Here is a 12,066-nt window from a genome sequence, read left to right as displayed (position 1 = left end):
GTTTGTATTTATGCTTTCTTCTTTGCGTTAAAGTGTAAAAAGATTTTGAGAGCGTAAAAGGTGTTTCACAACGTGGTTTTGGATTTAGTTTCATCCCGCGCAGCCGGTTTGTGGAAGGATTGAATCACCACATTTCAGCTCGAGTTACGATGCTGTTAAAGTTTATAATCAGACAAAGAGCTAAACTTCAAAGTCTCTTCCATTAGTTCCCCATTTTGCACAAGTGAAAAGGAAACAATTACAAGCAAAGTTTTTTGGTTTTTTGGGAAACCTTGGCCTTGAAGCTGCTGGAAGAGTCGCTCCTCTTCCTGAGGCCTACTGATTTATGCAGGAAACCATATTAGCACTAAACAGTTTGCTCAGCACAAAGTGAAAGTCTAAAAGAGGTAAGCGTAGTTACATTTGGGGTTGTAATAAACAAGGGAGTTTTAATGTTTTCCGGCTTAAAATGTGTGCGTAAAATGTGTCCAAATGCGCTCCCAGAAACAGCGTCTGTAACCGCGTCCAGCAGATTTTTCCATGTGGAAAATAAAACTGGGGAACGTGCGGTTACGTCACGTACTTCCCACCTTCCCAGGGTTCTTCCTACGTCCCGCACGGACTTTCTATTTCACACACACCCCTCCCCCTCGCTCCAAAAAGAGGCAGAGACGCTCCAACACTCCGGTCCGAACTCCCCTCACAAAGCCCGACATTATATCTGTCAGAGAGGAGAGCTGCATGGACGAACCCGGCGATAATAGCCGTGTTTTACCGCGATTTATGGCCATGAAGGATTCCAGAAGCTTAGCGGACCTCCAATTACCCACGCTTCCGAGGTGGATTGTTTGCTAGAGAAACAGCGGGGACTGCAGAAGGGGAGTGCATGTTACTCGGCGGGCTTCATTTCGTCGATGCCGGAGAGCTGGAGCTGGATGACATGATGCTGCAGAGCCCGCTCACCTCCACGCCGTTTTCCGTCAAGGATATCCTCAAGCTGGAGCAGCAGCAGCAGCAGCAGCAACAGTCCGGCTCCCTGGAGCTCCCGCACCGCGTCCACAGCCAGCAGCACTTGACTCGCTCTCCGTCCCACCAGGAGCAGCTGCAGCAGCAGCAGCACTTCCAAAGCCCGCCGTCATGCATGCTGGCCGTGCCTCGGGATAGCCCGTCTTTCTCGGACAGTGAGGACAACCTGGCGTACCTCAGCGCGCTGGCGGTGCGTGATGAGGAGCGCGGGGACCCGAGCCTCTCCCCGAGCATGTACGTCCATCCCGGGCTGCAGGGAGCCAAGCTGGAGGCCGCGGAGCTGGAGGCGCAGGAGAGCAGTGAGTCTAAACCTCATCCACACCGTTCTCTGAAGGAGAGGAACTTCAGTAATCAGCGTTAAAGAGCGGAATCATTTGGCTCCAAAAACTGATCCCATATTTCACAGAGGGATTGATGCATGTTGGGCTTTTTGCTGTCATTACCTGGTGTTGGTCAACAAATCCCCACCTTCCTAAAACAACGGCCTAAGTAATTTTTCGCCTAAAGTGATTTTAGTATATAAAAAAATCACCACAACTTTCCTTCAAAATAAAAAAGAAACATAATTTTTGACAAGAAAGTAAGAAAGAAAGAAAGAAAGAAAGAAAGAAAGAAAGAAAGAAAGAAAGAAAGAAAGAAAGAAAGAAAGAAAGAAAGAAAGGGACTTTATTTCAGAAGGATGAGGGAAGCTGTTACGGGTGGGCGATATGAACTGAGAATTTTATCACGATATTTTGTCGTATTGCTGTGATAACGATAAAAAAAATATCTGATAGAAACTATTTACTACTTTTTTTTTCAGTTAACAGCATTCATAGAGCCACAAACTTAAATGCCGGTCTTGAAAAATGTTCCTATTTGATATAAACTTCTTCAGGACGCCACAATATTAAAGAATCAACCAATCGATTGTATTTATATAGCACATTTTCAGCAACAAGGCAGCTTAAAGTGCTTTACATAATAAAAACTTAAAAAATAAAAAGACATAAAAAGATCATACAGACATCAGTGTTTACATTTAGTCGAGTGCCATCATCAAAATCATCAATACACGTCAAATATGTTGGTCAGTGTTGCAGTGATTGTTCCCTATGTGCAGATTAGTGTGAATTTATTTAAATATATTTTCAAATTTACTCATGTTTACTGATGGTGTCATGGAAAAGCTGTAGAAATCTGTAAAATTAATAGTTTAACATTAACTGAAGTTTATTATGACAACGATAAGCCAAAACTCTTGCGGTGACAATAAATGTTTCACGATAAATGATAAATGATACGATAAATGCAATATATGTTAATCTGTTTAAAGCTAAATTATTATAATTAATGATGGTGGGTTTTTAGAAATTCAAAACTGAAAACGGATGTCACGAAAAATATGTCGGGATTTTATTAATTTATTTAACTAATTTTTGTTTATGAATTTACCTGGGTATTGTAGTGCGAGTTATCGCTTGACATCCATAAAAAAATGAACCCAATTTTGTCAAATCTACCTGAGAAACACACCAAATTAAACTAAAACTATTGAAAACAAGAAGAAGATTCATGGACGTTTTTCTACGTTTCCTCACAGAGCCGCAGGTTCCGACGTTATTCCAATAAAGAGCTATCAAATGGTGGAAGGCTGAGACGGATCCAGGGAAGTGCGCACATGTCAAACACTTTCTAGTGGTTCGGCTGCGCGCCTCTTACTTTGGGCTCTGTTATGATGTGTGGACCATAAACCGACAATTAGTTTAAAGAGGCTTGTAAAAGAAGTGACACGGAGAAGTAGCGCCGATAAACACAGACGGGATGGATATCAACTGTTCAGCTCCGAAACGTGCAGACATTTTATTATAAAAAATGAGGAAAAGTCGAATATTCATTAGGCTGTTAATTACAGAATAAAAACTGTTTTATGAGTAAAATTTTTAAAATTAAATAGCGGCATTACTATCAACAACAGAGGAAAAAATTATTGTGACAGAAAATACATATTAATAACTAAGTATTTTTGCTTTATTTAAAATTTTTACTTTTACAGATACAAAAAAATAAATGGAATAAAAGTAATGTGTTGTGACAACCTACACTGACAAAACAGGCGGTTAAAATGTAACCAATAAAATCACTGACAATTTATTTGGGTAATTTTAAAAAAATATATTTCCATCTCTCAATAGAGATATGAATTAGTACATGCAGGCAATTATAAAACGTTCTTGCTTAAATTTGATAAATATACTTTGCTTTAATCAGGTTTGCCCTTACATGTAAAAAATAAATAAATAAATACAGAAACTCTTGGACTGAGAATAACTAATCTTAAACATTATATGTACAGGCTTGATGTGTTTGTAAATCATTTAATGCCTAAAATTGAAGACCCTTCAGATTTCATTTTTATAGTGTATCCTTCCATTGTTGACACATGACAGATGGACAAATGTGGGATTTGTGGCGGTGCTTATCTGTAGTGGCCAACGTATGGATGTGTGTTGAATAAATGACATTCTCAAACAGTAATTCAAAAGATGTGACGTTTCACTTTTCAGCATGATGTGCTCCTGAAATCCGTTCCGACTTCATTTGTGGCGAAGATGTAGAATTATTCCCACATTTCCTTATTTTATGTAAATGTCAATTTTATTTAAATCAGGTGAAAACTGCACCAAAGAGCTGTACAAAAACGAGAATAAATTGACGGAAAAAGTAAAATAATACAACTAAAACATCACAACAGTAGTTAATTCAATGCCAACAAATAAAAATAAGATTATTATAAAAAAAACACACACATTAGCTCGTTTCTCCATCTCATTTTCCACCTTATGTCAGTAAAACAAACAATGATGTAACTCGACTCTCCGGTTTCACCCAGAGAACTGCGGGTTGGTGTCCCGGGAAGACGCAGCGGAGGGCGGGCTCGGTGAGTCGGAGAGGCCGGTGCAGAAGCAGCGGAGCCGGCGGAGACCCCGGGTCCTCTTCTCCCAGGCGCAGGTCTTCGAGTTGGAGCGGCGCTTCAAGCAGCAGCGCTACCTGTCCGCCCCGGAGCGGGAGCACCTGGCCACCACCCTGAAGCTCACCTCCAACCAGGTGAAGATCTGGTTCCAGAACCGCCGCTACAAATGCAAGCGCCAGCGGCAGGACAAGTCTCTGGAGGCGGCCGGGCAGCAGCACCACCCGCCCCCGCCGCGGCGCGTCGCCGTGCCGGTGCTGGTGAGAGACGGGAAGCCGTGTCTGGGCGGCGCGCAGAGCTACGCAGCTGCCGCCGCCGCCGCCGCGCCCTACGGCTCCAACCCGTACAGCTATAACGGATACCCGGCTTACACCTACAGCAGCCCGGCGTACAACAGCAACTACAGCTGCTCGTACACCAGCATCCCCGCCCTGCCGCCGTCCAGCACCCCGAACGCCTTCATGAACATGAACTTGGGAAACGTGGGCGGCCTCGGCGGCTCCCCGCAGGCCCAAACACATCAAGGGACAGCGGTCACTTCCTGCCAGGGCTCCCTGCAGGGGATCCGTGCCTGGTAGCCTCTCCGGAACAGAACAAGTGTCCTTTTTTTTTATAAAACTTTTTCCTTTTCTTCTTTATTTTATTTTTTTATCAACTCATTTTGGTGCAAAATGTCTGAATGGCAGTATTTCCTACTCAACTGTTCGGGCCAAAGAACAGGAGTTTCCGTGGAGGTTGAATGTCACTGCAAGGTGGACATTTTTTAATTTTTTTTATTTTATTTTTGGTCCAAGAATGTGCGCCCCTGTTTAGCGCCGCAAGGCAAAGGCGCAGAGGGGAAAATAGCGCTTTTCTTACCAGAACCCCTAACAGATTTTGCAATAATTGGTATTAAAATTTAACTTTTTGTTTTTCTAGAGACGAAAGGTGTTTTGGTTCAACAGAGAATTGTTAGTCTATTCACATTTATTCAAATAAAATATTAAAGAGCCAAGGCGTTTTGATTGTAGCTCAGAAACTCCGGTGCGTATACCTGACCGCCCAAATACACAAACATGAATGTAATGCAGCACGAAGGAAACAAAATGTGTCACCTCCATGGGGTCAGAGATTTAGATGCTCGGCTGCAAATTGGAAGCTGAATTTTGCACATAAACATGTTAAGAGGGGAGCTGCTGGAGGAGGCCGGGCCACGGGGACTCTTTGTCCCTGTGCCAGGCGCCTTGAAAGGAGGAAGTGTTTCTCCATTTGAGCTCCTTAAAAGGACGCGATTAAGCACCTAAAATACCCCCGAAGAGCGAGCTGCAGCCGGGCTTGGAAAGCAGAAATAATGGCTCTTATTGGATTGCCGGACAAAGGGTGTGTGGTAGGCAGAGCCGACCACTCAGCAAAGACAAAAGCGCACCGGGGCCGTGAGATTGACGTCCTAATATTCCCATTTGAGCGACAGGCAGCGGGTTATTCTGCGCAGAGAAGGGGACACAGAGGGAAAATGTGGTCACTTTTGTTCTCCTTCAGGAGGGTTTTTCTTTCTTTCTCACTTTTTTTTTTGTCAGCGCAGAAAAGCTCTGCAGAGATCCCCAGCCGAGAGGCTTCAGGGGCCGCCGGGCTGGAGGTGAAGACAGCGGGGAGGCGTTTGTCTGAAAGAAGGGGGTATTATTGCTACAAGTTTCACCATTTATACCGATGAGGAAAATGGACGGGAACATTTTTTCGAAGAGGGGAGGAGGTTCGTGTTCTCATTATTTCAGAGGAACTGTGTGCTATTTCAGGCTGCAGAGCGAAGTTATTCTTTCTCACAGGTGACTCCCTCAGCAGAAACCCACGGCTCCTCCAACAGAAGTTGAGAATGAATTTTACCCCAAAATAAAACACGATGAGCTGAAATAAATTAAATGGTCAGGAAGGGAATATGCGTTTCTGAATGTTGGTTGTCTTACCTCCGCAAAAGAACTTTGGAAACGATCGGCTGTTGATTTATGGACAGACAAAGAATATCTCAAGACATTATACGAATAAAAACGTATATTTACTGATTCAAAGTCAGCTACATAAATTCGAGTTTTATCCACTAAAGTTAATTCTGGTTTATTAATCCAACTGGTAAAAGGATTTAAAAATCCAGCTGACTTTGCAGCAATCTCCTGAAAGAACAGGTTTCCCCTTCAACTATAAGTACAAAATCATTTAACTTTTTTTTTTGCAATATGTTTGTTGCCATGACGACAACAACCCCATTATGCCATCCAAGTTTTCCAAAGTGAGCGAGTGGGTGCGGTTTTTTTTACAGATCATGAAACTGATCCGTAAAATACGCACCAAAACTTAATGAATCCAGGTTTGATTTTCCCTTTTATTTAGAGAAATGAGGAAAAACTGCAATAAACCAACAGCTTTTCATTCACCCCGGAGAAAAGAGTTTAAAATTGATGCCATAATTTTCATTTTTAATAAATTTTGTCTAATATTTCTGATTAGTACTGATGCATTTAGTTTTTAGACAGAAGCAGTAAACTTAAGTAGATGATTAATAAATTCAACAGGTTTTTAAGATGTCAGGGGAAAAAAGGTTAAATTCCAACTACGTAGATCATTTTCAATCTTTTATTTTGCCCTTTTTTAATTAAAAGACCGAAAAAAGTGGAACTGGTTCTGATTCATAAAATCTTACTTAGTCACAAGCGTTTCCAATTTGTAGCATTTAAACATTTTTCTCAAAGCCACATGAAGATGTGCCGTTCATTGGTAAAGAAGCCCAGTTTAAACATTTCTAAAAATGACAAATTAATGCGTTTAATTAAGCGGGTAATAATGAATTTTCTTGTATCTTTTTATTCCTGACTCATGTCGGATGGACAATTAATGAGTGGCAGCGTTTCTCTATATTAGCCGACAGAAGAATGGTTTTAATCAAAATACAACATTTTATCAAAAGTTTCACCAAACTGTAGTGAGTTGTAATATTTGACTTTAAGATGTTAAACGTCAAAATAAATAACGCTCTGCAACATACTTAATAAAAACGTGAAGAATATGAATTTAAGACATCCTCTAAAATTTCCTGGTTGTTTTTATTTTATTTTAATTTAATTAAATGTTTCATTTTGGCGAAAGACGGTCTGACCAAATCTAAATGTTACCTGAAATGTTTGGGGAACAGGAGAAGAGGAAGCCACATCCTGTTCTCTGAAAACAGCCTAATTACGGTTTTATTCCGGTGCGTTTAATTAACAATCCTTTCCATCTTGCGGCGACTCACCGCGTCTGGAGGCAGTTCTGGCCTGAACTCAGCTTTTTTGGGGGGTTTTTTCTAACACCTGTCCAGATATTTGCTGAACTTATCATCGGGGAAGACAAACTGTCCAAGAAGTTGTGTGAAAATGAGAGTGGGGAAGCATCAATTGCTGTTTTCTCTTCGCGTAATTGTTCCTCCAGTCTCAGATCGGCGGTTTCCCAAGGCCATTCTTGTATAATTACAGCCACACATTCGCGTCTTAATGTGGAAAACCAGTAACTACAAGCCTATGGACAAACATCGCGAGAATATCTCCAGCATCCAGGTGGGGATTTCTTTTACATCCCCAGCAGCCAACGCGACACGCCAAGCGAAAACACTACAGGGATATCGTATTGCTTTTAAAATATTCTGGTCTAAATCAGTGGAAATTACTACATATTTACAAGTTACCAGGTTTCACCTTTGAGTGTTTGTGAACTGAGTGAAAAGTTAGTTAATGGCCGCTGCTGACGCGTCTCCGCGGCTCCTTCAGGTGTTTGCGCCGCGGACCAGCTGATCCGCTGTTTGGGATTAAACAGCGGTGGAAAGGCCCAGATCTCACCCCCTCCTCGGCTCTCTGCTGCTAATGGGGATCCATTTAGGGGGTAAACACAGGGAGCCGATAAGCTGTGCGCCCAGAAGTGCTGCCGGGCCGCAGGACAGAGACTGATGGACGCAAATAAAGACGAGACACGGAGGCGTCTGGCAGGCAAACATCATCACGTTTTGGAACCGACGATGACAACAGCATGTATGTCTGTTAATGCAACCAATATAAACACACCAAAAGGTTGGATAAACCCTTTATAAGGTGGGTGCAAAAGAGGAGTCTTTGGTTGGATCCTTCAGGCAGCTTCGAGCCAAGATCGAGATGGACAAAGAACTCTGCAGCTGAAGAAGAGCCGGGGCCACAGAGCCGGAGACTGTTCTGCACATGGGGACCAACCCGTTAGCCCCGCAACATGTGGCTTCAAATTGCACTTCTCTCATCAGCTGGGTTCAGACCCCAAAGACAAAGAACAAGGCAAAGAGGAAGAACTGGTGTGTTCCTTCCGTGGGACCAGGAAGATCGTGAGACGACAAGAAGCTGAGGACCGCTTCACGCAGGAGGAAGTCACCCTGAGGCCCGAGACCTGCCGCTCTAAGTCAGCACTCTTCCTGTACTGGGAACCTCCTGCTGCTGCAACACCTTCTTCATCATCAGGCCAGTTCTGGGGTTCAAAATGCCAAACTCTGTCCGTCTCTCTCAAAGTTTCCCTTTTTTAGTTCTCAGTGTCAGCATTAGGGAAAGATAGGCTAGATTATTGATTTTACTTATTTGATTATTTCTGCTACTGATTTAAGCTGTACTGACCCTTGCAAAATTGCCTTACTAATAAAATAATTAGCATTAAGAAAATCTAAAAGATGTTGTGGACATTCAGTTAATGAGTCGCCTTAAAGTTCTTTGATGGTCATAAAATAGCTATGAAGTTTGATTCTGGGAGGAAAAAGTGTTTTATAGGTTGCTTTGGCCGAAACTAAAACACCCTTGGGACTCACACGAGTCACTAAAACCAACCTGGTTCAGTAACAAGTGCAAGTTGTAAAAAAGAAAGAGCGACCGTTAACAGGTGGCTCTGTGAAGCTAGTTGGTTTCAGGCTGCTCAATCTGGCTAATTCACAGGGTGAGAAAAGGGTGGGACATCTGGAGGGAGGTCGTCAAAAACCAGGCTATCTTTCTCGATTTCAGCTTAAACAGAGTTTACTTCAGTTCTGGACAGGGTAAAATCCCATCAGATTTAGAAAACTCAATTCACCCGTGATATGGAGAGCTGGCTGCATATCTCCCTCCTCTGAGAAGAGGAGAGCGAGAGAGAGAGGGCGGTTGTTGCCAACAACAACTATATATATATATATATATATATATATATATATATATATATATATATATATATATATATATATATATATATGATTCTTTATTATATTCAGTCAAACCCAGAATTTTTACACCCTACAGGTTTATGAGGGAAATGGATCAGTTTTTATAGTTAATGAAATTATTTCAGATTGATTTCCTTCCATCAACATCTTTACTGGCATCACATCAATCAACACTTTGTCTTTGCAACTTTGTGGACTTTTCAGTTTAGTGATGAACTTCAAGATTTTGAGTTCAGAAGACCTCTTTGCTCTCGCCCTAATTTTCAGTTTTTCCCATCAGATTTAAGACTTTTCAACTACTTCCAGTCCGAAGAATCATGTCAGTGAAATTCCAGTAGCTTTAGTGTGCCAACATTTTATTCACACTAAATCAGACTAAAACCTTCATGTTTTTGGTCATTTTGGATCAGCTGAATTATTTCTATTTGCTCCAGAAGTCATCTTTGTTGGACAGGGTTTCTAAAAAAATAAAGGAAAGATAATTGTTTACATTCGTCTCCTTAGTTTTGGGTTCAATAGTCTTTTAAACAGACCACACAGTCCCTCCCCGTAAGCTTACAGGACCTTTGCCCATTTTGGGACGGCCACTCGAAAAACAATCAACGTTTTCTTCAAGCTTCCTGAAAACAACATGTGTAGCATCAGACCCACCAGTTTAACTTCCTGGAAGTTTCCAAAGGTGATGCTTCTGCATTATTACATAATATTCTCTCCTATAATGCAAACTGCACCAATCTTCAGCTTCACAAGGTCTCCTACTTTTGTCCTGGGATTAATATTTTCATCCCATCAATTTTGAAGTAATTTTTGAGATGTTGATATACATATATCTGTATATCTATATATACTGCTCAAAAACATAAAGGGAACACTTAAACAACACAATATAACTCCAAGTAAATCAAACTTCTGTGAAATCAAACTGTCCACTTAGGAAGCAACACTGATTGACCCGACGAGGGTCCCCATTGTCAATCAGTGTTGCTTCCTAAGTGGACAGTTTGATTTCACAGAAGTTTGATTTACTTGGAGTTATATTGTGTTGTTTAAGTGTTCCCTTTATTTTTTTGAGCAGTGTATATAGAAATAGTTCCGTAGAAGCATATATTTTTTAATTAATTAAAAAAATGTATTTTATAAATTATTTAAAAATATATATATTTTAAATTGTTTTAAAATAAAAAAAATTATCATTTTTAAAATGATTTACATATATTTAGTTTTTATATCAATTTATATAAATGCATTTTAAAAATTCTGTAAAAATAATTCTAAAACCTATTATTTTATTTTTTCCAGGACTTGAGTATTTTATTTTATTTTATTACATACTTTTATTTTTCTCTTAATTAATTTCTCCTTTTTTTGTGTCTTGCAGCGTTTTTATTTAACTGACTCATATGCAACACATTTTTGCAACACATTTTACAAATCTAACAAAAATAAAACCCACCAGAGCGCACCGAACAATTTTTCGCTCAACACCCAATTAAGTTTTCTTCTGTGACTAGACTTATGTCATACCAAACACAGGGAGAAACCCGGCAAATCATTCTGATCTCCTTTAACTCCACATCATCTTACGATAACTAATACTTTCAGCTGCATCACTAGGAGTTATTGTTCTTGCTGAACTATAATCATAGAAATTGGTGTTAACTGGCTGCGACTTGGGATGCTTTAAAAGCCCTTACACACTTAAGAGGTCTTACTAAGTGTATCATTTGCTGCAGAAAGGCTGATTTGTTTACTTTTCAGCAGCCGCCCTCTGACACACAAATCTCAGACGAGCACACACACATTTTCACACACCAGTTATCACTTTGCCTGCAGCTGGCTTTGAATGCCTGTTATAGTTCTCAAAGACTTTGGGTTATGTGGGGTGTGGAGCTGAAAATCCCACTTTCTTGCTGACACAACTCAGGAAAAATGTTTAGCGTTAACATGATTTTCTTAATATTTACATCAAGATTGAGAAAGTTTTCCCGGCCATATAATTTTCTGAATCTTACATCTAACAGCTGCAGTGTGAGAAAACACCGAAGCGCCAAAACAGGGGCGACAAACTCAGTTTCATTTGGGCCAAATTAAACGTCTGGATGTTCTTAAAGGGCCAGAATGTATCGATAAAACCATTAAACTGTTCAAATACTAATAAATAACTGTTTGTTTCAGCATTCAATAAGTGGTTCTTAAAATTAAATAATAGTGAACATCTTTTCACACTGATCCGTCCCTCCAGGAATTTTTGTTTTTGTTTTTTTACGATCAAAATCACAGATTTTGTGATTTAGGAATTTTTGCGATACTTATGCTAATGTATGAGGTTAAATGTGACTCTTTATTACCTGCCTTTTCAATCATGGACTATGGAGCTGAAGCAGCAGTCACTTAAACTAAATGTTTTTGACCAAATTGCAGTAAAATCTGAAAAATGTGGAGATTTGTTGATTTTGTGTGAATTGTGACAAACTGCAAGAACTTACTGATGTAATTTGGAGTCTAGAGGGCCTCAAAGAAAGCTACAGCGGGCCAAGTTTGGCCCCCGGACCTCGAGTTTGGCACACGTAAGCCAAAATGATTGTGATAAAGATTGATTTCCTTAAAAAAAAAGAATAAATTTCCCATGCACAGAGAGTAAGTGCAATGCAAACTCTATCCAAACAGCACTCTGCATGATCTCAGTAATACAGTGCAGTCACGCATCAGCCAAGTATGAGTCATCAAGCAGCTCCAGCTCACCGTTCAGGGGTTGTATTTGTGTAACCATGGTAAAAGTGTCTGGTTGAGGAAATCTGTTAGCCTGCTGTATGAAGTAAGTGCTGAGATCACGGCTCTCTTTATCAGCTTGGACCGCGTTTCTTGACTCACTTAATGCTCTGCAGCTGGGCGGGTTTCCGTATGAGCT

General features: G+C 40.7%; 1 protein-coding gene across 1 annotated transcript; it reads left to right on the top strand.

The window, feature by feature from the left end:
* The first annotated feature begins 904 nt into the window (after positions 1-904).
* On the top strand, positions 905-4,935 carry LOC103470093 (homeobox protein Nkx-2.5-like). Its single transcript, XM_008418250.3, has 2 exons — positions 905-1,304; positions 3,878-4,935. The coding sequence occupies exons 1-2, from the start codon at positions 920-922 to the stop codon at positions 4,531-4,533; spliced, it is 1,041 nt and encodes a 346-aa protein (XP_008416472.2). The 5' UTR covers positions 905-919; the 3' UTR covers positions 4,534-4,935.
* The last annotated feature ends 7,131 nt before the right edge of the window (positions 4,936-12,066 follow it).

Source organism: Poecilia reticulata, chromosome 1, assembly GCF_904066995.2.
Source record: "Poecilia reticulata chromosome 1, P_reticulata-male-v2, whole genome shotgun sequence".
In the NCBI taxonomy this organism is placed as follows: domain Eukaryota; kingdom Metazoa; phylum Chordata; class Actinopteri; order Cyprinodontiformes; family Poeciliidae; genus Poecilia; species Poecilia reticulata.
Note: the sequence above shows the minus strand (reverse complement) of the source record. Positions and strands in the feature narration are given on the sequence as shown.